Source organism: Urocampus carinirostris, chromosome 3 (genome assembly GCF_059441175.1).
Source record: "Urocampus carinirostris isolate Australia breed hairy pipefish chromosome 3, RoL_Ucar_1.0, whole genome shotgun sequence".
Classification (NCBI taxonomy): Eukaryota; Metazoa; Chordata; class Actinopteri; order Syngnathiformes; family Syngnathidae; genus Urocampus; species Urocampus carinirostris.
This window is the reverse complement of record NC_142351.1, coordinates 64555878-64580482: the sequence shown is the minus strand read 5'-3', so window position 1 is coordinate 64580482 and position 24605 is coordinate 64555878. Positions and strand designations below refer to the sequence as shown.

General features: G+C 40.0%; 1 protein-coding gene across 3 annotated transcripts; it reads right to left on the bottom strand.

Annotated features, from left to right (window-relative positions):
• Nucleotides 1-742: 742 nt before the first annotated feature.
• Nucleotides 743-24605, bottom strand: LOC148370456 (neural cell adhesion molecule 1-B). Of its 3 annotated transcripts, XM_088332985.1 has the most exons (16): nt 24462-24605; nt 23035-23097; nt 22897-22965; nt 21192-21473; nt 18621-18893; nt 18263-18550; nt 15876-16139; nt 14450-14740; nt 10199-10474; nt 10015-10129; nt 6524-6681; nt 6351-6452; nt 6189-6257; nt 4023-4082; nt 3885-3944; nt 743-2947 (listed from the first exon to the last, which is right to left on the bottom strand). In XM_088332985.1, the coding sequence occupies exons 1-16, from the start codon at nt 24490-24492 to the stop codon at nt 2880-2882; spliced, it is 2469 nt and encodes an 822-aa protein (XP_088189111.1). In that variant the 5' UTR covers nt 24493-24605; the 3' UTR covers nt 743-2879. The 3 variants fall into 3 exon arrangements, with proteins under 3 accessions (XP_088189111.1, XP_088189110.1, XP_088189112.1); XM_088332984.1 differs by lacking the exons at nt 743-2947; nt 3885-3944; nt 4023-4082 and having other exon boundaries at nt 4095-6257; XM_088332986.1 differs by lacking the exons at nt 743-2947; nt 3885-3944; nt 4023-4082; nt 10199-10474 and having other exon boundaries at nt 4095-6257.

The window sequence follows — 24605 nt, the reverse complement described above, 5'->3', positions numbered from 1 at the left end:
CTATCATAAACATTAGCACGGTATCTATTATGGTAAAAAAGCTAGCATTTAATTTAAAAATATTTAAATTATGGATGCTTCAATAAGGTCAAAAATAGAAACTTACAAGCAAACGGAGTTTCATTCGTTTTTAACGTAAAAACCTGCTTAAAATCCAGACCTAGCTTCCTAACTACTACTTCTTCTTGAGGGCAAATTTGATAAAATACCACCTCCCACTGGTAAAGTGATGAAATCAAAACTGAATGGCAAATTGTATTTAATAATAATAATAATAATAATTTCCTTGTATTGTCATTCTGTGTAACAATGTACACAGAACGAAATGTCGATTGCACCTGACCCGTTGTAGCGAGCCGATGCAGCCGCAGCCAACAGAGGGCGCCGCCGACCACTTTTTAAGTCTTAGGAATGACTCGGCCGGGGCGCGAACCACCGACCTCGGTAATTAAGTAGAGTACTCAGCGCTATACTATAACACGTTTTATGAAGTCAAAACTTTCTTCCCTTTTCCTCCCAAATATACATATTTTGTATATTCTATACAAAAGTTTGTTAATTTTTGTTTTAAAAACACGACCGTATTTAGAAACAATAAAATTTTTGTTCACATTGCAATTTTTTGCCTTCATCAGGTAAAAACATTTTATCGCATGAAACGTCATTTATTTTGACATTGTTTACAACTCAATTGGAAAAATGGCTGAATCATGAGCCAAAAAATACAATTAGTAGATCTGCAGCTTGCAAAACTGGAGCACAATGCCGGAGTGACTAATCGGGAAAATCGGAAGATCTCCTGAAGGCAGGCTGATGAAAAGGTCGAGTTTGGACTGGCTGGCTGAAAAAACTAACAGGTATATGTCACTTGTACTATCTAACCATACTAGTGCATTCGTTCTCTGGTCAGCTATTTGGCCACATTCAGCGCAACGGATGAGATGAGTTTTGCTACCTGGGGGAATTTCTCCCTTCCAAATTTTTTGTTGGTTTGGACCACCAACACTCTTGTTTTCTGTAGCGGTAAAATTAACACAAAACAGCGCAAATTATATGAGTCAGGTACAACGGATGGCAGAAAGGTGCTAGGTGGAGCCGAAAAAGCCAGGAAAAGACAAAGAAACACCTAAAAAAAGACACAGCCAAATGCACAAAATTAACAGACATGTTAGCGCTTGTGCGGCACAGTTCATGTCATGGGAACCTGTCGTGGGTTCAAATCCAGCTCCAGACTTTCTGTGCGGAGTTTGTATGTTCTCCCCGTGCTTGCGTGGGTTTCCTCCGGGCACTCCGGTTTCCTCCCACATTCCAAAAAACATGCATTTCAGGTGAATTGGCCGGTCCAAATTGTCCCTAGGTGTGAATGAGCGAATGAGTTGTCTGTCCCTGTGTGCCCTGCGATTGGCTGGCAACCAGTTCAGGGTGTCCCCTGCCCACTGCCCGATGATTGCTGGGATGGGCTCCAGCCCCCCGCGACCCTACTGAGGATAAGCGGTACGGCTAATGAGATGAGATGTTAGACTAGATGGAGGCGAGACTAGAGACCAGGGAGACAGTCGAAGTGCAGCAGGAGATCCCCAGACGTAGGTAGCTGTGAGTTTAAATGAGGTGACTGATTTTAATTATTTTGGTCATCCTCCAAGACAAGATCTTCTAATGTTTTTCAGCCACCATCCACAGAAGCACACAAAACTCCCCACAATACCTAAGGTGTTCTACAGCAAGCAGGGCGCCAATTGCAAGCGGCTGACATACAGTGAAAAAACATCTATATCTGAACCTTTATAGAAATTTAATTTGAATTAAAATAGTAAAATATTTTCTGTTAACTTATCAACATATACTCGAACTCCTTCCCAATAAAAATGCATCATAAGACATTGCTGCTGTTCCGTTCATTTAAATTCTTTCTCCATAGCTAAATGGGCCAGCTTTGGGTAAAAACTACCAGGCTGAAAGAGGGGCATGCTCCTGCCCTGCCGGAGAGTATCCTGATAAATATGGAGGACCAAGACTGCCAGACAGTAATTTAATTAATAAAACAAGCATTCAAATAATAAAAACAGCCTTAAAATGAACATTGAATTAATCAAAATGGCCTTAAAATTACATTTCAAATAATAAAACAGCCTTTTAAAACTAATATTTAGTGGCTCCTAGGTATAAAAAACTTTGATTTGTCAAAAACAAAACATTGATTTAATTTTTTTTTGATCCCTTAACCATTTAGGCCGTTGGGGCACTAATTCCTGTGATGAGTCTTGGGCAAGTACAGCCTGGTGGCACCAATCCTTCTCCAGGCCAACATAGGTCTCAACCTTATCTCGAACCAGGGATCATTTACGTGTCAGACGAATGTGCTAACCACCGCACTACAGAAACACACTGACTTGAACACCCAGCAAAAATACATGAACGTTCATACCAATGTTGATAAAAAGAAAGATCATAGGTCTAAAAATTTGAGGTTCTCTTACATATTAGAATAATACTTAGAATTAACAGACATGTTTGTCTGGCATCTTGCAGCTTGCAATGGCAATGGTTTTGGTTCACAATAGACAACAGTGCCATCTAGCGGCTAAATGTTACACACTAGGGTTTAATAAAATATTAAAGATAAAAAAGAAATACGTTTTGTGGAAAAACGTGATTTTTCTTTAGCTTGCCCTGTACACATATTGGTGAATCAGGAATGACAAGTATGTATGCTTTTTTTTTTTTTTGTTAAAAAAAAACATTAAAATGGTTACTATTTTGTCTGTATGCATACTACATATTCCTGGTGCCATGAGTAAAATGATCTTTGGGACAAAATGAAAGACGAGGCACATATGTCGTAAAGTCCAAATATTATCAATCGAGTACTTCTTTTCCTTTCAATGTTGAAAAGAAACCAGAGGGGCTTCGGTTGATGGAGGTCGTTCGCTACCCTTTGGTGTCACGTCTGAAGACATCAGGAAACAATAAGATGATGTGAACATTCTCAACTCTAATAGACCCCAGGATATGGCATTATTTCATTTTGAGCTTGTGAAATTGCTGTATTACGGGGCACAAAAACTTATAGCAATCAGCTAATGTGCTTCAAACCCCCTTGTACCCAAAACAGTATACGGTACTATATTTAACTACTCATTTGTAAATGTGAGGTGAATTGAGCGGGTCGAGTGGAGTTGCGGGTGGATGCAGAGGTGGGAAGAGGAGACTCTGGAGGCAGATTAAAAATTAAACTGATTTATAAACTTCCATTATCATGGATTATTCTGCCCATAGAATGATGTCTTGGTTTAACAATAGTCCCAATAATTGAGTGGTTAAGTCCATGCAATTTAACGAGGGGTTTGTTTTTCTCCTTTTTGTATTTTTTCATGATCACGGCCTATGGCGCCTGAGGACAGTTGGGACCAACTAGGCCGAAAGCCACCGCCCCGTCTTCTTAGCCAGGAAACATGGCAAAACCTATCCCTCAGCTGAAGGATGTGACAAAAAGGGATAGAGAGACTCAACTAAGGAGGAATTCTTTTTTTTCCTTTCCCCCATGCTTTGTCAAATTAATTTAGGTGGGAAACCCATTGCACCACCAAATTAGATTCTGAATTAAATAAATATAATTTAAAGCAATGTACTCTACAATTAATAGCATATAGGCATCTTAGAGACGGAACTCGCCATATGCATAAACACCGCAAATTCTAAAGATTACGCTTTTGCAAAATAATTTTTTGTTGATGAGTGTAGGAGAAGTAACCCTAAAAGAGGGGCTGAAAAAAAAAAATCAAATTTGATACCGGAAAGTAAAACGCCTTAAGATGGGAACACCATATCCTGGGGGTCTACTGTATTTATCATTTTTCATATTTTATATGTGACAACTTTCATACCTTGGTCATCCTGAGATTTTGCCAGCAGTGGTGTCTCTTTCATAGAAACAATCTCTGTTTCTTCAGAAATACATTTACAGGAAACAAAAGGTTGGGAACAAGCCTTGTGGGTAAAATAATTCAATTCTCTGCATATACCTTTTGGTGAAATGATAATTTGGGCATCTGTGATGTAATCAACCAGAGGACATGGAGCATCTGGAGGCAAAAAAGTGGGACTTAAACACGAGAGCCAACGCCTTGATTTAGGCTATAAAAAGCTTTGAAGTAAGTACAAAAGTAAATCAACTTTCAAAGTTAAACTGTTCCAGATTTGTGATTGAGGTCTTAATTTATTTTTTGCATAACAAATAAAGGCAAAGTGATTTATATGTTCTGGACCATTGCAAAAGTGCATTTTTTCCCATAAAATGTGTGTGTGTGTATATATTACTGAAAGATATTCATTTAAAAAAAAGAAAAAATAAACACGTTTTTGTACAATTTACATACCTTTCCATCTGTTTTCTTTATATATGTATACACAAATACATCTACCTATCTATCTACCTTGGTCATATCCCTCAAGAGGGGTGACCAACAGCAAGACAAACATACAAAAAAAAAACAACAACAACAACAGCAACAACAACAAAAAAAACACTCACACAAACATTTTTGGACCATGGTCAACCCAAATGCCCAAACACCCAAACAAGTTGGTCATACCTTTCGTCCCTCCAGATGAAATGGGACACCAGAAGGCGGCCGTGTCACTCGGGTCAGGGTGACACAACACACTCTTTTGTTCAACAGCAGGGCCCGACAGCTTCCACTGGTTTACCCTTGCCGCATCATACGGGTGCCCAGCCCATTCTTTAGAACACGTCCACAATCCCACTATCCTTTCACAACACCTCTCCACTCCTTCCTATCACCAACAAGAGCTCTAGCTTCCATTATATTTAGACCTCTTTTCTGCAGTGCACGGATAACACTACCCATCCACGTTAATTGCGGCCCTTTGTAAGGTTAATTGTTCTATATTCTTTATCAATTATCCGTCATCGGTCAAATCATAATACGCTACAAAGCCAAGGGGCCGAGATACTTGCTCTCAGCCAAGAGGCCGAGTCAAGGTCCTAGCCACAGAGCCATGCAGCGATCAGTGCGAATTCCATCTCCGGATTGCAAAAATCAAATCGTGACTTCATAGATGGTTCACAAATCTAGAACGATTTCGGCTGGTATCATGTAATTTCATACTAATCAGATCTTTGTCAACACTTAGTTCCTAGTTTTGTTCCTGTATCCACGGCATGACAATGTACGACAGTGTGTAGGTGCAGACCCATACACTGAGTAAACGCAGTCTGTTAATGCTTCAAAGCTTTATTCTCTCTAAAAAAGATGACAACGTGCATTCGTAAACGTCCCGACGGAGAGGGATGAGGTTTAGTGCATGTCCGCGATTGTCACGACGATCCAAATCATGCGATCACTTCACCGGAAACATTGGGGGTAGAACAGTTCTTGCAAAGTTCATGAATTAGTTCTGTGTTCTTGCAACACAATGTGGTTTTTAAAGCTAAGTGCCCTTGTGTTTATGGAAAGCATTCTCTAGATATCGTAGTTATCACAATTAGGTATAAAAAAGCACCGAAGTGAAAGTTTGGCTTGAAATGCATCCTTTCACAAAAAGCTGTTTTCCTCAGAAGTTTTTGTGGAAACGAGTATTTTCAAGAAGCAATGTTCATTTGTCGTTTAGTTCACAATAATAGAAGCATATAATTTTTTCTAATGAAAGATGAGGGTTCAAGCTTTATTTTGATGTGTTCTATGCCTATAAAGCTATAGAGCTACAATTTCTGTAGACCTTAAAATTTGAGAGAAATGGCTGGCACTAAAAGAGTGAAAAGCAAAGCCCTTTTCATCACTTAAATTCTTACATTCCCCTCGCTCCTTATACCTGTAGCCACACTCACGACTAGTAAGAGCAGTTTCTAAAATCGATGCGGGTTCTTCGAAAGCTGAAATTCAGTTGAAAGTAAAGCTAATTTTCCCCCTAAAATTCTGGTCTGGGGTAGCGTTGCTCGAGTGCAGAGGCGTTCAAAAGCTGAGGGATCACTGTATTTGGATTGTGAGTGTCTGATGAGTTTGGGTAATGAAAAGAAAAAACATTAAGTGGGGATGTTGTAGACAAAGTATGTGAATTTTGAACTGAATTCGCAGGAGACATCTGAAAGGATGTTGTCCTGAGGAACTTTGGCAATGAAAGAAGTTTAGATGCTCGCATTGTCCATATCTGAGGAATTTTCGCCCTACCATCACACTCCTTGAGCTGAGCCATAGTAAGGAAGAGCTCACCATCCTCTGGTAATTCGCCGTCTGCTACTGCACAGCAAAACATATATACCCTCAAGTCACAAAAAATGGTCATCAAATTATACTGTTCCGTTTTTGAAAAGATTTAAAAATTTTCCGAACCTTTTTTTCTGGTGAGTCTGAGAACAACGCAGCCTAATAAAATCACAACCATTCCAAAAACAATGCAGCCAGAGATGGAAAGAAGCACCCGTCTCTTTAACACTAATAAAAGGCCGGGAATTAAAATGAGTTTGTGCACACACATTGAGAATCACTTGGAATTGAAAACATACGCAAGTTCTTGGTGGCGAGAGGGTCGCTGTCTTTGGAGTAAGAAGGTCGCCCGCTACGGATGCCTCGGCAAACGTATTGGCTCTGCTTAGGGTCATTCTGAGGTGTTACTGTGTATCGGTCGATCGACGAAGTCTTGATCCGGAGTCCGTCCCTAAACCTGATGATTGTTCACAAACAAGGTCTGGCTTCACATGAAATGTATCAACTATTGGGTGTAACAAAAAAAATTGTGGGGAACCCATATGGACGGAGCAGTTGACTTGAGCCGGTTACACGATGAGTATTGTTGCGTTATCTTGGACGACACTCTTAAATAAATAAATAAATTAAAAAATGTTTATTGAAGGTATAGTTGGATACATTAATCAAAACATGACACAAAAAAAACTAATGCTGAGAGTGAGCATGGCCAAATATGGTATGTTTTGATAGGTAATAGTTGTCATATTGTACAGTACAACCCGGGTTACAGAGACCCCACCTAACGATGTATTCACTTTAATCCTCTAATTACCACGGAGGTGCTGGTGTTGTGCCAAAATTGTCTCCCCGCTGAGAATTATCCCTCCAAGTGGGAGTGCGCATGGAATCTGTTCATTCAAGTAGAATACAATGTATTCAAGTCTCAGAAACGTTCATCTCCTGTTTTTATCTGATGATAATTTGACAGTTCATTTCAGCAAAATAAACTTTATGGTAGAGCATATAACATTTTCAATACCAGTGATATGGGGAGGAAAGGGCAAAATAAACTACTTGCTCAAATGGGCATTACCATTCCATTACATTCCCAACAAATGAGAGACGTAGTAGTTTTAGAGACATGATTTCTAGACAATGTGCATTACTGTTCTATTACATTCCTAACAAATGCAAGACAAAAAACTATTTAAGTGACATTCTCACTATTACATTTCTAAAAAGTAAGATAAAAGTGATATACGAAGTGGTTTTATGGTTTTAGTGACGTAGCGCGAGTGACGTGTACGCGCCCTTGCGTAGGGGGACAATTTTCGGCACAAAACCGACGCCCCCGTTTTACAAGCGTTATTTGAGTTACTGTAACTCCGTTGCAACCGTTGGACCAAAGCAAAAATTCAAACGGTTCCCGAAAGAAGAGAAACAAGCTTTGAGCCAATATAAAAACATTTTTGAAACAAAGTAGCTATCCAAAACACTCACAAGGTGGCAGGCAGCAAGTTCCCACAATAATAAATCACACAGGCTTCCACGTGTGGCTACATAACCATCATAGGCAAGTAAAAACACAGATGGAAGATATTGCCAGATATTGAAAGTTAGGGTTGTCTTGAAAAAAAGGCCAATAGTAATCACTTTTAACATGTTTTCTGACTCTTTATAGGCCAAAATAACAAACAAAAAAATTCCAAGCGGCTTATATACTAGGTCAATGAAGGGTTGGTGTGCAATAAGATGTTTTTTTGGCCCCTCTTTACTGCCAGAGAGTGATGCCTTGCAACGTTTCAAACACAATTTGCATCCCGATTGATTATTGACTTTAGTTTCAATAAATATAGTTGTTTTGTTTTTATAAATGTGTGTGTGTGTGTGTTATAGTAATTAATAAATGATCGTCAATTTGCTGTTCATTCCGCAAATAAAAAAAATAAAAGTGCAGCTCCTCCAAAATTTTAAGTCATTATTTTTATAGACTGAACATTTGGCGTCCTCTTTAGGAAATCTGAGGTAACTGCAAAAAAAAAAACGCCGAAATACTAAAAATTTTCCCCACAATTCAATATCGATAGCAAGTTATTCCATTTTTGTATGGCAATTTCACTCTGCAATCCCAACTTCAGAACAGTTTAATGTCGTATCCGTTGGTTCTCGAAAAATAAAACAGATGGCTTGCTTTGTGTCCTTACACATAGCCACAGCTGAAAGCATTACGGCAAACAGCATCACTATGTGTAGTGGGAGCACAGCAGAAGACTTGAAAGATACAGAGATCATCGGCTGCTCTTTTCCCAGTCAAGAGGACATTGCAGGTTTGCAATACCGTAGCAGAGCCATCAACATTATAAAAGACACAGTGGTTAGCGCTTGTGCGGCACAGTTCATGTCATGGGAACCTGTTGTGGGTTCAAATCCAGCTCCAGACTTCCTGTGCGGAGTTAGTATGTTCTCCCCGTGCTTGCGTGGGTTTCCTCCGGGCACTCCGGTTTCCTCCCACGTTCCAAAAACATGCATTTCAGGTGAATTGGCTGGTCCAAATTGTCGCTAGGTGTGAATGAGCGAATGAGTTGTCTGTCCCTGTGTGCCCTGCGATTGGCTGGCAACCAGTTCAGGGTGTCCCCTGCCCACTGCCCGGAGATGGCTGGGATGGGCTCCAGCCCCCCCGCGACCCTGATGAGGATAAGCGGTACGGCTGATGAGATGAGATGAATTTCCACCTCAGTCACCAATTATTTGACCTGTTGCCCTCTGGTAGGTGCTACAGGTCCCCCAAAACAAGGACAAACAGGCTAAGAGACAGATTCTTCTCCAGGACCATCACGACCATAAACAAGCGCACAAAACATATCTTTGCGACTTATTTTGACTTTTCTCTACTTTGTTGTTGTTAAATAAAACTATGACACACATAGTGTTGCACGAAACTGTGAAAATATATACTTTGTGACTTATTTTGTTGCTGCTAAATGTTATTGCACTTGTCTTCATTGCACTATTAATAGGATCCACTATTCTTTTTTTATTACATTATTATTATAACTTAAGCCATTAAAAAAATTGTAAATATTTTTGCATATTTATACTGATTGTCATTTTTCTACTTTTAAGTCTTTACCCTAGAGTGCCATGTCTAATTTTGTTGCATACAATTTTCACAGGGTTGATAGAGACAATTCAATTCTTAGGGTACAGCCAAATAAAGAGGCAAGTGATATCATATATAAACCCTGAGAAACTCTTAATCAAGGCGTGCTGTTGTTCAGAGCAATGATGGCTTCAGCATCAATTTGACTAGAAGTAAGATCGGCTTCCAGCCCACTTGAGCTGAGGCAATAAGAGCTTCTTTCAGCTAGTGTGTCAGATTTCCTTTCCTAACCAACTTTTAATGTATCACAGCAAACTACAATATAAACCAACAGCATTTAAAAAAAAATGGACTGCAAACTCACATTACTACGAATATACAACTATGTGCGACTTTACATGAGACACCATGAGGCATGGGATATTAAAACAGTACTTTTAGAGGTAGTTCCGATTTAGGTAAAAATGTGCAAACACCAAACATCGATTCCAGCTAATAAAAGTACAGTATTTTCCAGATTATAAGTCGCAGTTTTCTTCATAGTTTGGCCGTGGGTGCAACTTATACTCTAGTGAGACTTAACACATTATTATATCATTGGGTTTTCCATTTTTATTACAGGTACTGTATATCACTTCACATGTTAAGATAAATGACTGTGCTAAATTGTACTGAAAAACATTTTAAAATGCTTTCATATGATATTACCATGTGTAGTTCCAATGCTCTTTGCCGCTCTTCACGTCACACTTCAGCACCAGACTGTCAGTAGAAAAGACCTCAGACCACCCGGTAAGGACGATGATATTTGCTGATGGCCGTTCTGCACGAGTAAAAATATCTCACACAGAGTGTACTGCACTTGTAACTATTACGACAAAGGAATATTTACCCTCAACTTGAAGCTTTAAAGCCTGACTTAATTCAGTTTTGAAGATGCTCGACTTTTTACCTCTGGTTGCTAGACATGTATATGATCCTCTGTTTGTTTGAACCGCAGAATGTATGGTGTAATTGTTTCCAGACGCAGCGAGACGTTTGCCATCTTTAAACCACACGTAATCCCAACCCGACGATTGGTTAATATGACAGCTGTATGATACCCAATCTTCAGTGTGGATGAGTGTGTGTTCGGGGTTCTGTTCCAGTTTGGGAACGGGTTTGTTGTCTGTGAAGAAAACAATGATTACATGCCATGTTTTTATTTTTAAATCAGCAGTAGTACATTGACTAACAATTCTAATTTATTTTGTATCTTTTCAAAAACCATTCAACCTTTGCCAACAGACTGAGCCAGCTGGATTTCCCTCGAGGCTGCTATGAAGAGCACCTAGCTGGAGTTGGCCAGATTTTCTTTTTCTAGTAGACCAAAGAAAGAAAGTAGCAGTAGGAGCTACTACAAAGGCTAGTAAAATATTGTCAAAGCACACTTCACAATACTCTCATCTTGGCATCCTAAGTGGGAAGATACCGGCGAAACGATCAAAAGGAAAATCACCTTTTATCCCACGCACAGAATTTTTTTTTAAAAATTATCTTTGTCTTTACTAATATATATTGTCGTTGATACTTATATCTTTTGTTGTGAGATTATTTGAAAGACTATTTGTTTACAGTAATTTATATGTATAAATTCCTGTTATCCGATGCTACTTCACGCTTTGAACTTGGCAGCCACAGTGCAGCACGGGTTAAAAAATATTCTGTGATCCATTATTCTTAATCTCACATTGCAGCGAAAAGAGACCAGCAAAGTACATTTTAGTCAGGTCTGACAGCTTTTTTGCCATTCTAAAGACAAACAGGCTCAGAGACCGCTTCTTCCACAGAGCCATCACAACCCTAAATGAACACACAAAACTGTGAAAACATATCTTGCGACGATTTTAGCTTTATTTCTCCTATATAATATATATATATATATATATATATATATATATATATATATATATATATATATATATATATATATATACTGGACTGTCTCAGAAAATTAGAATATTGTGATAAAGTTCTTTATTTTCTGTAATGCAATTAAAAAAACAAAAATGTCATACATTCTGGATTCATTACACATCAACTGAACTATTTCAAGCCTTTTATTATTTGAATATTGCTGATTTTGGCTTACAGCTGAAAAAAACTCAAAAATCCTATCTCAAAATATTAGAATACTTCCTCAGACCAAGTAAAAAAAATAATTTTATAACAGCAAAACTAAATCAAACATTTGAAAATGTCCATTGATGCACTCAGTACTTGGTTGGGAATCCTTTTGCACGGATTACTGCATCAATCCGGCGTGGCATGGAGGCAATCAGCCTGTGGCATTGCTGAGGTGTTATTGATGCCCAGGATGCTTCGATAGCGGCCTTCAGCTCATTTGCATTTGTAGGTCTGGTGTCTTTCATCTTCTTCTTAACTATACTCCACAAATTCTCGATGGGGTTCAGGTCAGGGGAATTAGCAGGCCAATCAAGAACAGTGATGCCATGGTCAGTGCACCAGTTACTGGTGGTTTTGGCACTGTGGGCAGGTGCCAGATCATGCTGGAAAATGAAATACTCATCTCCATAGAGCTTTTCAGCAGATGGAAGCATGTAGTGCTCTAAAATCTCTTGGTACACAGTTGCATTTACTCTGGACTTGATGAAACACAGTGGACCAACACCAGCAGCTGACATGGCTCCCCAAACCATTGCTGACTGTGGGAACTTCACACTGGATTTCAAGCAACTTGGATTTTGCTCTTCTCCAGCCTTTCTCCAGACTCTGGCGCCTTGACTTCCAAATGAAATGCAAAACTTGCTTTCGTCTGAAAAGAGGACTTTGGACCACTCTGCAACTGTCCAGTGCTTCTTCTCCATAGCCCAAGTCAGACGCTTCTTCCGTTGTCTTGAGTTCAGAAGTGGCTTGACCATGGGAATACGGCTATTGTAGCCCATTTCCCGGACACGTCTGTGAACTGTGGCTTTTGATACCTGGACTCCAGCTTCAGCCCACTGTCTTTGAAGCTCCCTCAAATTCTGGAAGCGGCTCTTCTTCACAATTTTGTTAAGGCTGCGGTCATCTCTCTTGGTTGTGCAGCGTTTCCGGCCACATTTTTCCCTTCCAACAGACTTTTTGTGGATATGCTTTGAAACTGCACTCTGTGAACAGCCTGCTCTTTGAGAAATTTCTTTTTGTGTCTTACCCTCCTGATGGAGGGTATCAATGATGGTCCTCTGGACAGCAGTCAGATCAGCAGTGATTTAGTTTACTGAACCAAGCTGAGTGTTTTTAAGGCTCAGGAAACCCTCGCAAGGTGTTTCGAGTTAATTAGATGATTCAGGTGATTAGTTGAATAGCCTACTTGTATACTTTTTCATGATATTCTAATATTTTGAGATAGGATTTTTGAGTTTTCTTAAGCTGTAAGCCAAATTCAGCAATATTAAAATAATAAAAGGCTTGAAATAGTTCAGTTGATGTGTAATGAATCCAGAATGTATGACATTTTTGTTTTTTTAATTGCATTACAGAAAATAAAGAACTTTATCACAATATTCTAATTTTCTGAGACAGTCCAGTATATATATATATATATATATATATATATATATATATATATATATATATATATACATACACATACATACATGCATACGTATATGTTTTTAATTTCTGCTTCTGAAAGTTATTGCACTAATTTTTATTTAACAATTGTTACAATGCACTATTCTTCTTCATTGCATTATTTTTAGCATTATTATAACTAGTTTTTCAAGCACTATGTTGTAATCAATTTTTTTTTTGCCTATTCAGTTTTTCCTCATCAAAGTCTTCATATTACATGTTTTACCCATTTGTGCTATGTCTAATCTTGTTACATACAATGTTTAACAACTTTGTTTTTAATGACAATGAAGACAATTCTAATTCTAATCTTCTAATTCTGTTGACCAAAATCTGCAATCCATTATACCCAATCGCATATTTCTGCGTGGGTATGTGGGGATGGGAAGAGTGCACTTGTTTCCGGCTTGGTGGCTCATATTTTGCCTCTATTTTATCCTAGTTATCTGCACTTGCGCGTCCGCCCCTCATCCTATAACGCTGTGAGCGAGGACCGACAGAACGTGCTTTTGTAGGGAGACATGCCGTCCACAATCCATTATTCCTGGTCGACTATTGCCGAGAGCAGGGTGCTGCAGAGCACATTTTGACTAAGACCAAAAGGTTTGACCATATTACTCCTGTATTGGCTAACTTGCACTAGCTCCCAGTCCACTTAAGATGTGACTTTAAGGTTCTCTTATTAACATACAAATGTTTGCATGGACTTGCACCCTCTTATCTCTCTGATTTGATTTTCCTGCTATGTTCCTGCATGGAGCCTCCGCTCGGAAAATGCCGGTCTACTTGTGACTCCGAGAGCCAAGAAGTCTGCAGGCTTGAGAGCGTTCTCCATTGGGCCCCGGTGCTATGGAATGCCCTGCCTACGGAGATAAGATCTGCAACCTCAATGGATGTTTTTAAATCTAGACTTAAGACACACTTCTATTCCAAAGCTTATGATTGATACCCCCCTCATATTTTGTATTGTCCTGTCTTTTTCCGACTGCCTGCCTGGTGGTGATACGAAGGAGAAGGACGATTTGAGATGAGTCAGCGGACCAGCATCTGACCTGAAGCATGTCAACGCCTGTATTGACCAGCTGGAAGGGATGGGAAGCTGCGTCGTGGCCATCATAGACTTTCTGGACTAGTTTCCAAGCTGGGGCTGTCGTTGCTGTCATGCACTTTCCGGACAAATTTTCAACATGTTACCTAGTGTTTATTATGTTTGTGTACTGTAATGCTAAATCTATGTCACCCTGATCATCCTGGAATGGGTATTACCACTTGTGAGGCCCTTTCTCAAGGTTTCTCTTATTCCTCACGCTGAGGTTTTGAGTTGTTCCTTGCCCGCATGTTGGTTTAAGATGAGGTAATTGTGTAATTGTAATCCTGTGCAGTCCTTTGAGACATTTTTGTGATTAAGGGCTATATAAATGAACAAATGTGACTTGACTTTTTTGATTCAGGCTGCTGAAGCGGGCCTGGCTAAACTGAACGGCTCTGCTCAAAAGTCAAAACACCCCGTTCAAGAACAAAGACTCACCATAAACCTTGAGGGACATTCCAGATGAGAAGTTGCTGCTCACAGACCGACTCTTGAGCTTCCCTGAGCAACTGTAGCGCCCTTGGTGCGAGCTGGATGCAGAACCGATGTACAATGTGGCTCCGTCCGGCCCCAGGGACACCACGCTGTCCCTGAAGATGACCTGATCGTCTCTCCGCCATGTATATGTCCATCCTGAGCTATCAACCATAGCACAGCTCAACATCACGCTCTCGGTGGGAAACAAATCAGCCCACTGACTGCTTAGCGTCAAAGAGGGAAGAGGAACTTCTAAAAAGACGAATACAAATCTGATCAGAAAATTTTGCTCTCCAAAATACAATATTCTTTTGTAGAAAATGTTTCTTAAATGTTGGTGAATATGCAGGAGAAGAAAGACTGTTGGCATGACTGGTGATGACCAGAAAATGCAGATAGCTAATATACACAAGCGCTGGTACAGTTTTCAGCAAAACAAAACTTTGACAATGCGAGTGTGCAAACTTCCTCCATTACAAAATAATCTCAGTACAGTTACATAACACGAGATCCTTTCCAGTTGTGTCCTGCAAGGTTTGTGCAGAGGTGACTTTATTTCTACAACAACATTCCATCCTTTGTCCCCATAAACAACATCAGAACATCCACTCTTTGTGGACAATCCAAAAATGTTCAAACCTTTAATAAATTTATGTCAATTCCACCAAACAAAAAGAAAAATATCCCCTGGGACACGGCATGCCCACTTCATGGAGTTTTTGCCTTAAAGTGTGGAATAAGACGTTTTTTCAGCAAACAAATATACAATTCAGACTTTACGGTTTTTGTGCATACAATTAGTTACTTCTCTTTTGATGCCTGTCTAGCAATAGCAAATGACCGTAGGTTTATACCCCCTTCTATACTGCAATTTCGCTTTGTTATCACCACCTTAGAATGGATTAATGTTGTATCCTAGGGTTTGATTGTATAGGGACATCAAACATCAACATCAAAGAGCTATTAAAAAAAGTTTAAATACTAATCTTTAGTTAAAACACATTTTTTCATAAAATCTAAATGAGGGTCTGTAATCCAAAAGTATAAATTTCCTAGCCAACCTCAAATAACTTGAAACTAAAAATGATTTTTTTCTCCATAAACTTTCTAATGGTCTCTTTACTAAGTTAAAATTGACATGATTTCTCTGAAACTATCAGTCTATTGATCATTGCAGAACAGTCTGAATTCTGTAATAACAGTTATGGAAATCCTGATAGATAGAACAAAACTAACCAAATCGAAAACAGAAAGATGTCCCACCCGTTTTAATATCCACCGCTGAATGTTTTTGTTTCTTTCCCCTCCCTGCATGGTACCACATCCTGTATCAGCAACTTAGAAAGGAAGCAAAGTGCCCGCCAAAACCAGTTTCAACTTAACCCACCGAGAACATTTTGAGTCATTCTGCGGCTGTCTTCTGTGTATGTTCTTTGGCCTCTGGTGGCCTTGCACCAGTAAGTCCCTTTGTCATGGAGACTGAGGTGCATTTGGAGGGTTTCACCGGTGGCCCGAAACTCATTTTCATCTTTAAACCAGTGGTGCTCCCAGTCAGACCCCGATTGAACCTTGCAGGTGAATGTGACATTTTCTTTGACATACATCGAGTTCCAAACTGGATTCTTGCTCAGCAATGGTTTGGGAAGATTTTCTAGAGCAAAAAAACAGTTAATCAAATAATGTATTTCCTCATTATTAAGACATTTCAAAGGGGGACTTTATCTCAAATTATATTTGAAAGGAAAATCAATGCAAAAATATGATTGATGCAGAACTTCATTCCCTTCTACCTACACTGCAAAAAAAGTGAAAATAATGAAGAATTGTGCCCATTTGAGGATTATTTTATTTTTATAGTTTTTGAGGGAGTGATGTCAAAGATCCTCTATGAAGGACTGAGAAGGAGTACCTGGCGGAATAATAATCATTTCAAATTTAAATTTTGTAAGCGTTATCTTAAAGTTACAATGTATATTAATTCACCACTATATCGTTATAACTTGGAATAAGCAGAAGGTTGCCATTCCAAGAAGTTGCACTACAGAAGCCCGAAGGATAACACTTGGCTGAATTTGGAAGCCTACTTGTGCTGAGAAAAAGTGTTTGCCCCCTTCCGTAATTATGTGTTCTTGCATATTTACCACTCACAAAGGTTTTAGATCATCAGACCAGTTTTAATATAGCACAGAGACAACCCTAGGAAATCCAAAATGCAGTTGTGAAATGTTGATTACGTTTATTGGGGAACAAAAATAAAAAACCTATCCGGCCCTATGTGAAAAAAGTAATTACATCCGGAGTAGCTGGAAAGAGTGACTAGCTTAACTTATTCATAGCTGGTGTAACCGGTTGACTTCAGCAGCTAGCGAGAGAATCTATTAAAAAGGGCATCAAGGGGCAGAATTTGTCAAGTGTTGGGATACTGAATCCTGGAACCCACCAAAGTGACACACATAATTTTAAAGCGGGATCAGTTACCCGCAGCCCATAGGCTTTAGCCAAAGTACCTAACATGATTGGTTAGAGAAGAAAACTATAGAAAAAAATGGAAGATGCCCGAATCTCAAGACTCTGTGACCATGACATGAGGGATGAGTTGTGGTTGTAAGTACAGTGGGACCTCGCTACTTCGCGGTTCGACGTTCGCGGCTTCAGAGCTTCGCGGTCTGTAATGGTTAAAAAAAATAAATAAAAAAATTCGCTTCGCAGATTTTCACTTTTTGCGGGTTTTTTCGTCGGCGGGGGTCAATCCCGGGACGCGCGACGGAGCGAGTTCGGCGGACGCGGCATGATGCGAGAAAAGGCGGCGGCCGTGATCGGGCTACCCCCCGTAATGGGGGGAGCCCGCTCGTCCGACGACCCCAGTAGCGCGGCGGGCGAAAGGCGGCGGACGTGCGCGGGACCCCCGTAACTAAGTCGGTGTCGTGCGTATCGCGCCCGAAAGTACCTGCGCTGCGGGTTAGGGGTTCGCTCGCGAGAGCGACCGAACGGCACCCACGGTAAAAACCCTGTCGTGAATTTGTCTCCGATCGTCCGGGGCGGACGTAAAATCGCCCAGCTGTACGACGAGAACTAATGTGATTTGCAGCTGCGATTGGCTGGCAACCAGTTTAGGGTGTCCCCTACCCACTGCCCGGAGATGGCGGGGATGGGCTCCATCCCCCCCGCGACCCTAATAAGGATAAGCGGTGCAGATAATGAGATTTTTTTTTTGTTTTTTGGGAAGACGCGTCGCTACTTCGCAGATTTTCACTTTTAGCGGGTGGTTTTGCTCCCCATTAACTGGGTCTAAAAAAATAATGTTTATTCTCCATCCTGTCAGAAAACAAGCCCAAGCCAACCTTGCTTCTTTGCCACAAGTTACAGAAAATGTTCCTGGGAGAATCAGTCACCTTCCAGGTAAAGGTGCGCCGCTACTTTGCGGATTTTCACTTATCACGGGTGGTTTTGGTCCCCATTAACCGCGATAACCGAGGTCTTACCGTAGTTGATAAGTACTCAAAATCACCACCAGGTGTTACCTTTGCAAGATCCTCATTCGAGTCTTAAAAAGTCATGTTGATGAGACAGTACATGTGTTTTTACATATTATTTTATTTAACTGAAAAAAAACAACGTATTTTGACACCACTAGGGGTTGCTATATAATCCACACTTGGGCTTTTAGCTCCTCAAAACTCAACAGTGTACAGTAGCTAAAGTGAACCTAACACCTAAAATTCTGTTCCCAAAAATCTGTAATTAAAAAAAAAAAAAAGCCAAAATACATCTTACCATAAACTGTGACCCTTGTGGCGTCACTGAAAGCCGAGCTGACTCTCCTCGATTCCAAGTGTGCTCTGCAGGCATACGCCCCCTGGTGGACCGGAGCAACTGAAGTAATGTTGAGAACTGATCCCCCCAAGCCGAAGACCAGATCCGGGACTTCTTGGACCACCTCTCCGTCTCTGCGCCAAGTGAACGTCCAGTCGGTATTGCCCACATCGCAAACTAGCGCCACGCTTTCTCCTATGAAGACGTCCGACCAGGAAGTCATCAGTTTCACCATCGGCATGGGTGGAGCTAAATTCCAATAATAAGAGTTGAGAATCCAGAAGAAATAAAGTCGCGTACTTTGATTAGTGAGGCTTACCAGAAACTTCCAGCAGTGAACTAACACTTGCTTCTGTGTATAAATGATTTTTTCCTCTTTTGGCTTTGCAATAATATCGCCCGTTGTCGGACAGCGCTAACAAATCTATCGTGTAATTATTATAGAAAGGTCCTTGGATTTCCTGGTCATTGTGATACCACTCATAATCCCATCCGGAGGACACGTTTACAACACACTGGAAGGTGACGGATTCTCCCAGGAACATTTTCTGTAACTTGGGGCAAAGAAGCAAGGTTGGCTTGGGCTTGTTTTCTGACAGGATGGAGAATAAACATTAGCATGAGTTTGAATGAAAAGATATACAGTAATACCTCAGTACTCAATTGACACTGTTTTTGAGCAATCGGTATTAAATATTCCAATCATTTTTGCTATTTTTGTATTCCAATGAAAAATCGGAACTTGAACAAACCCGAACACAGCCGAACATGTTGCCATGTGAGATGAGTGGCCATCTTGGCTATGCTAGCCTGGTCGGCCAACACTGCATCACTGGCCAAGAAAGCACAACAGCGCCTCTACTTCCTGTGCAAACTCAAGCATGCAAGTGCTCCACTAACCATCCAGACCACATTTTCCAGAGGAACTATCAAAAGCATCCTTTCCAGCTACATTACTGTGTGGGGTGGTAGCTGCACCCACTACAATAGGAAAGCCCTACACCGCATTAGGACAAAATAGCCGAGAGGATAGTTAGGGTATCACTCCCCTCCCTTCAAAACATCTACACCACTCGCAAAGCCATCTCTATTACTGCTATTCTCGTCCACAGTCTTGTCACATCCCGCCTTGACTACTGCAATGCTCTCCTCTTCGGCCTTCCCCAAAAGTCCCTCCATAAAATTCAGCTGGTTCAAAACGCCTCTGCTCGCATCATCACAAAAACATCTTCCCAGCAGCACATCACCCCCGTTCTCCAACAGCTACACTGGCTTCCTGTTCAGCATCGCATCAGCTACAAACTCATCTTATATACATATATGGCCATTCACAACCTGGCTCCTCCTTACCTGTCCGACCTTCTCCAGGTGCACGTCCCCACTCGCTCCCTCAGATCCTCGTCCTCCCTCCGACTGTCAGTGCCCCCTGCCCATCTGAGCACCATGGGAGCCAGAGCCTTCAGTCGCGCTGCTCCCAAGCTTTGGAACAATCTACCTCCGGACCTCCAAAAAGCACACCTCTCTCCACTTTTAAGTCCCGTCTAAAAACACACCTGTTCAGGACTGCCTACAACACATAGCTTCTCCATTTCTTATGTTTTTATGATTTTATGTCTTGTTTTTATTTATTATTTCGTTTACTTTTTAAATTGTATTTTTTTCTTTCATTGTTTGTACAGTGTCCTTGGGTGGCCTGAAAGGCGCTTTTAAATAAAATGCATTATTATATTATTATTACCAATGATGCACCCACCCTGCTTTTTCAGCCTCCTGCCATCTGGAAAGAGATACAGAAGCCTCTGCTCCCGCACTACTAGGCTCACTAACAGAATCTCACTAACATCTACCGGGCAGTGAGACTACTAAACTCTCTGCAACACACGGTAAGAAGAAATTAACACTCATATTAACTAGCACACACCCACTGATTGTATTATTTTATCTATTTTATCTTTTACCTTTTACCATACATATTTAATTATATTGTTGCTACCACTTCCGCTGCTCCTTGGAACACTTTACTGTATGCCGTATATTACATTTCAGTTGTTAAAAAGTCACTTGCATTTTTATTTAGTATTATCTTAGGTTAGGACTGTTCTGTGCGTCTGCACTGTTGTTGTCAAGGTCTGCGCATGGAAAAACGTGAAACAAAATTTCAATTCCTTGTATGTCATGTACATCCAAGGAATTGAGAAATGAAATGGACTTTTTCTTTGACATTTGCGGCCCACAAGACCATAGCTTGGAGCCCTCGCCATAATATGAAAGCTGATTGTTAGTGGAGCCCGTGCAATGTTGATATGGATGCTAATTAGTTAGGCAGGTATCAAAATTCACATGCTCAAGTGTGAAATCAATGTGAGTCTGCACTTCCTGGTTTGACTAATTGCAGAACGTACAGATCACAAACTAAGTTACAACCAAATAGCTGATTTGAGCAATGCTTTTTTGCAAACTGATAGCAAAATATTTTATATGAATTAAAAGGTGGAATGAGGGGTTGCCGGGGTGGGAGAGGAGGTAATCACTGCTGTTAAATTATAAGAATGGTGTAATAGTGTCTGCCATTGAATCGCAGCTAAAGGGTAAGGTAAATGGTTTATCATTCTGATATTCTTTATCTTAATTAAGTTTCATCTTTATCATCTACATAATTTTTAATAATTGTTGTTGTTTAGGTACTTGTTTTATGAATATTTTTTTGTATTAATGCTCGTCAACGTACATGTTTTAATCATAGTTTGAGTATTTTCGGAATGCATAGGAACATATAAATATTATTTTTTCCTATGATAACATGTTTTCGTATTCTAAAATTTGGTCTCCTAACATCGATCCTGAACGGATAATGGTCGAGTACCGAGGTATCAATGTATATGAACCTTACCATAAACCATCAGTTCAACTTGGTTACTGTGGACAGTCTCGCCGTTTGTTTGGTGGTGAGCTTTACAAGAGAACACTCCTGAGTCTGATTGAGATTCTGGAAGTATGTTAAGTTCCGCCCAATGGGATAGATTTGGGTCTTGATAAGGCAAGCGCAGTCCGTTTTTGTACCAACTGAAGGTCCAATTAAAGCTGTCGTTGACACTGCAAACCAATTCTGCTTTCTCAAAGGGAAACACATCTGACCAGTGGGACTTAAGGTGGAGCGATGGGACCGGAGGTGCTGGAAAAATATAGTGTGGGAAAAATATTAAAAAATTTTTCCCGTCACCCACCAACAGCTTCTATTTCGCAGAAACAAATGGACTACCTTACTTTCCGGACTATAAGTCACCCCGGAGTATTAGTTTCACCTCCCAAAAAACACATAATTAAGAAGGAAAAAACACATATAAGTCGAACCGTAGTATGAGTCGCTTTTTTGGGGGAAATTTATTTGATAAAACCCTACACCAAAACATTTATGTCATCTTGAAAGTCAATTTAAAGAGAGCAATTGGCTGAATAAATTCTTATGATATACGCACATTACATGGTTTTATATGCCTGTTAATTTTGGAAAAGACATAAAATATAATTTTTTTTAGATAACTAGCATAAATAACATGCTTACTACACTATCATTTTCACTCCATAACACTAATGACCCGGGGCAGCAAGGCGGCACAGTGGTTAGCGCGTGTGCGGCACAGTTCTAAGGTCTTGGGAACCTCCTGTGTGGGTTCAAATCCAGCTACCGGACTTCCTCTGCGGTGTTTGTATGTACTCCCCGTGCTTGCGTGAGTTTCCTCCGGGCACTCGGATTTCCTCCCACATTCCAAAGACGTGCATTTCAGGTGGATTGGCCTGTCCAAATTGTCCCTGGGTGTGAATGAGCAAGCGAGTTGTCTGTCCCTGTGTGCCCTGCGATTGGCTGGCAACCAGTTCAGGGTGTCCCCTACCCACTGCCCGATGATTTCTGGGATGGGCTGCAGCACCCCCACGACCCTACTGAGGATAAGCGGTGCAGCTAATGAGATGAGATGAGATGGGAACACTAATGACATTTTCATACTCTGTGTCACTGTCACAGTAAACAAACAGGCACTTCTGTCTTCCGGTTGTACGTCGCTTATGTCAGACTTATTGTCGCCACCGCTTTCTGCTTTTCACTATTTGCATCTTGTAATCTGCAGAATGCGATTTTCTTTTCAGTGCCATTTTTGTTCAGTTGTGTTTATATATTAGAAAACCCGTTTCCGAAAGTTGAAAATATTTACTTTGTCGGAATGACGCCTTATCTTTTGAACATTCTTGTCCCGGTTAGTAAGACAAGGTGGAGTGATTTAGCCAAAGTAAATATTTTCAACTTGCTCAAAAGTGATTTCCATAAAAGGTATACTTTCTCTGCCTTACTGGTCTATTACGTTCCCCCCCAAAATGAGATCCAAACTCACATTAGTGACGTTTGAGCAAGGAACATGTGCTGGGCAGGGGCTTTTTCGGCACAACAGATATTTCTGGAGTATAAGTCGCACCCCCAGCCAAACTATAAAAATAAACTGCGACTTTTAGTCCGGAAAAAAAAATGCTACTTGGTATTTACTAAGGATAGAGAGCCTTTGTCCATCCTTTAATTTAGGATAAAATAGTTATTTTGTCCTCACCATAGGAAGCGTGTGTCTCAGCCGACGTTTTGATGGTTGGTAAAGTGTTGGTGTACACGGAGTTGAAATCTAGAAGAAAATTGACTCATTTATCAATGTCATCATTTCAGAAAGTAGCCTTCTTGCTAGTTTTCTCACCATAGATTGTCTGAGTCGGCAAAGCGCTGCTGATTTGAACAGTGTCCATCCAAAACAAGGTGGCTGGTAGTTAAAAGATGAGAGATGATTTTTAAACCCACCATCATAAGACAAGGAGATTTGATTAATACAAATGGTATTTATTACCAGAAAACTTAGCCAGTGGGGAAAGATAATTAAAATTGCCATTCTTGCGTAATATTGTACCAAACCCAAAGATTGTGTATTTCTCAAAGAATGTCTGTTCCCCCATAAATGTCTATTATCAAAAATGGTGTATTTTCCAAAGTTTATTTCTGAAAAATCGTCTATCTTCCAAATTTGATTTCCCAAATATTTTCTTTTTTCTCCAAAGACTGTCTAATACGCCACAGTATTTGATTCCCCAAGGATTGTCTAGTTCCAAAATACTGCATTTTTCAAAATTAGAAATTCAAATATTTTATGAAATATACAAAGAGTGTCTGTTTTCCAAAAGGACGACTATATCCCAAAGATTTTCTATTACACAAACATTAACTATTTCCGAAATAATGTCTAGTTCCAAAAGATTGTCTATTCACAAATATTGTCTACTTTCCAAAGACGGTTTATTTCCCAAATTGTCTATTTTCCAAAGGTTAAGTAGAATTCCTAAAGATTGTTTAGCTCTTCAGAATTTTCTATTTCCCAAAGATTATATATTTTGCAGAGTTGTCTATTCAGTAAAAAAAACTTAGACGCGAAAAAAACGTCTAATTGTCTATTTCCAAAAGGTTATATATTTTCCCATATTGTATATTTTCCAAACATTGACTGTCTTCTAAGAGACATGTTTTCCACAGATATTTTTATTTACCAAAGATTGTCTTTTTGCAAATTATGATGTTTCTAATTTTCAGCTGAGTTTTTTACTCCAGTTTTACTTCTGAGGTTTGAAGTATAGTATAGGAAGCTTCCACTCTAACCTGGCCCGAAGAACAAATGTAAAAACAACTTCTTGTGGTGAGTCAATAGCCAATGACAAATCACAAGTTAGTTTTTTTAAAAACCATCCAGAGAGAGCATAAACAGAATTTAAGAGAGTTAAAATAAATCTCGCATGACAATGAAAAAACAAAAACGAGGGCAATACGGAAACACAGCAAAATGACAAAATACAAAAACCCGGCGGAACAACTTGATCTGAAATCGCCCCAGGAAGCGTCACTCATGTGTTTCTCAATTCTGACTTCCTCAACGTTGTTTTTGTGGGCTTGTGTTTTTTACATCTGATCACACACATAAATCCTTTGAATGTGTCTATTGAAAACAATTTAAAAAAAAAAGTCAGGAAGTCAAGTTTCTCACCGTTTTCATCAGTCTGAGCTGCACAAAGCACTGAAAAATCTGAAAACCTGTGAAACCTTCTGGATGCTACATTAAGGGATGCTCTTGGATTTACTTACATATGATGCTGGAGACTTTAATTAGGTCCATTTTCCATTGAGCAGCACACAGAGTGATGCGATGTCGGTGCTGCGAAGCTCAACAAAGAAAAGGCACCGAAACGTCGCGTGAGCGGCAACTTTCCTCTATTAGCCACATCTGCT

What these genes read in the sequence shown, in the direction of transcription:
- LOC148370456 (XM_088332984.1), bottom strand. Translation starts at nt 24,492, where the DNA reads ATGGACCTAATTAAAGTCTCCAGCATCATAT. An exon ending in CACAAGGGTCACAGTTTATG is followed by an intron (nt 16,140 to 18,262) that starts GTAAGATGTATT and finishes TTTTTGCTCTAG; the next exon opens with AAAATCTTCCCAAACCATTG. An exon ending in TCTCGCCACCAAGAACTTGC is followed by an intron (nt 6,453 to 6,523) that starts GTATGTTTTCAA and finishes GCCTTTTATTAG; the next exon opens with TGTTAAAGAGACGGGTGCTT.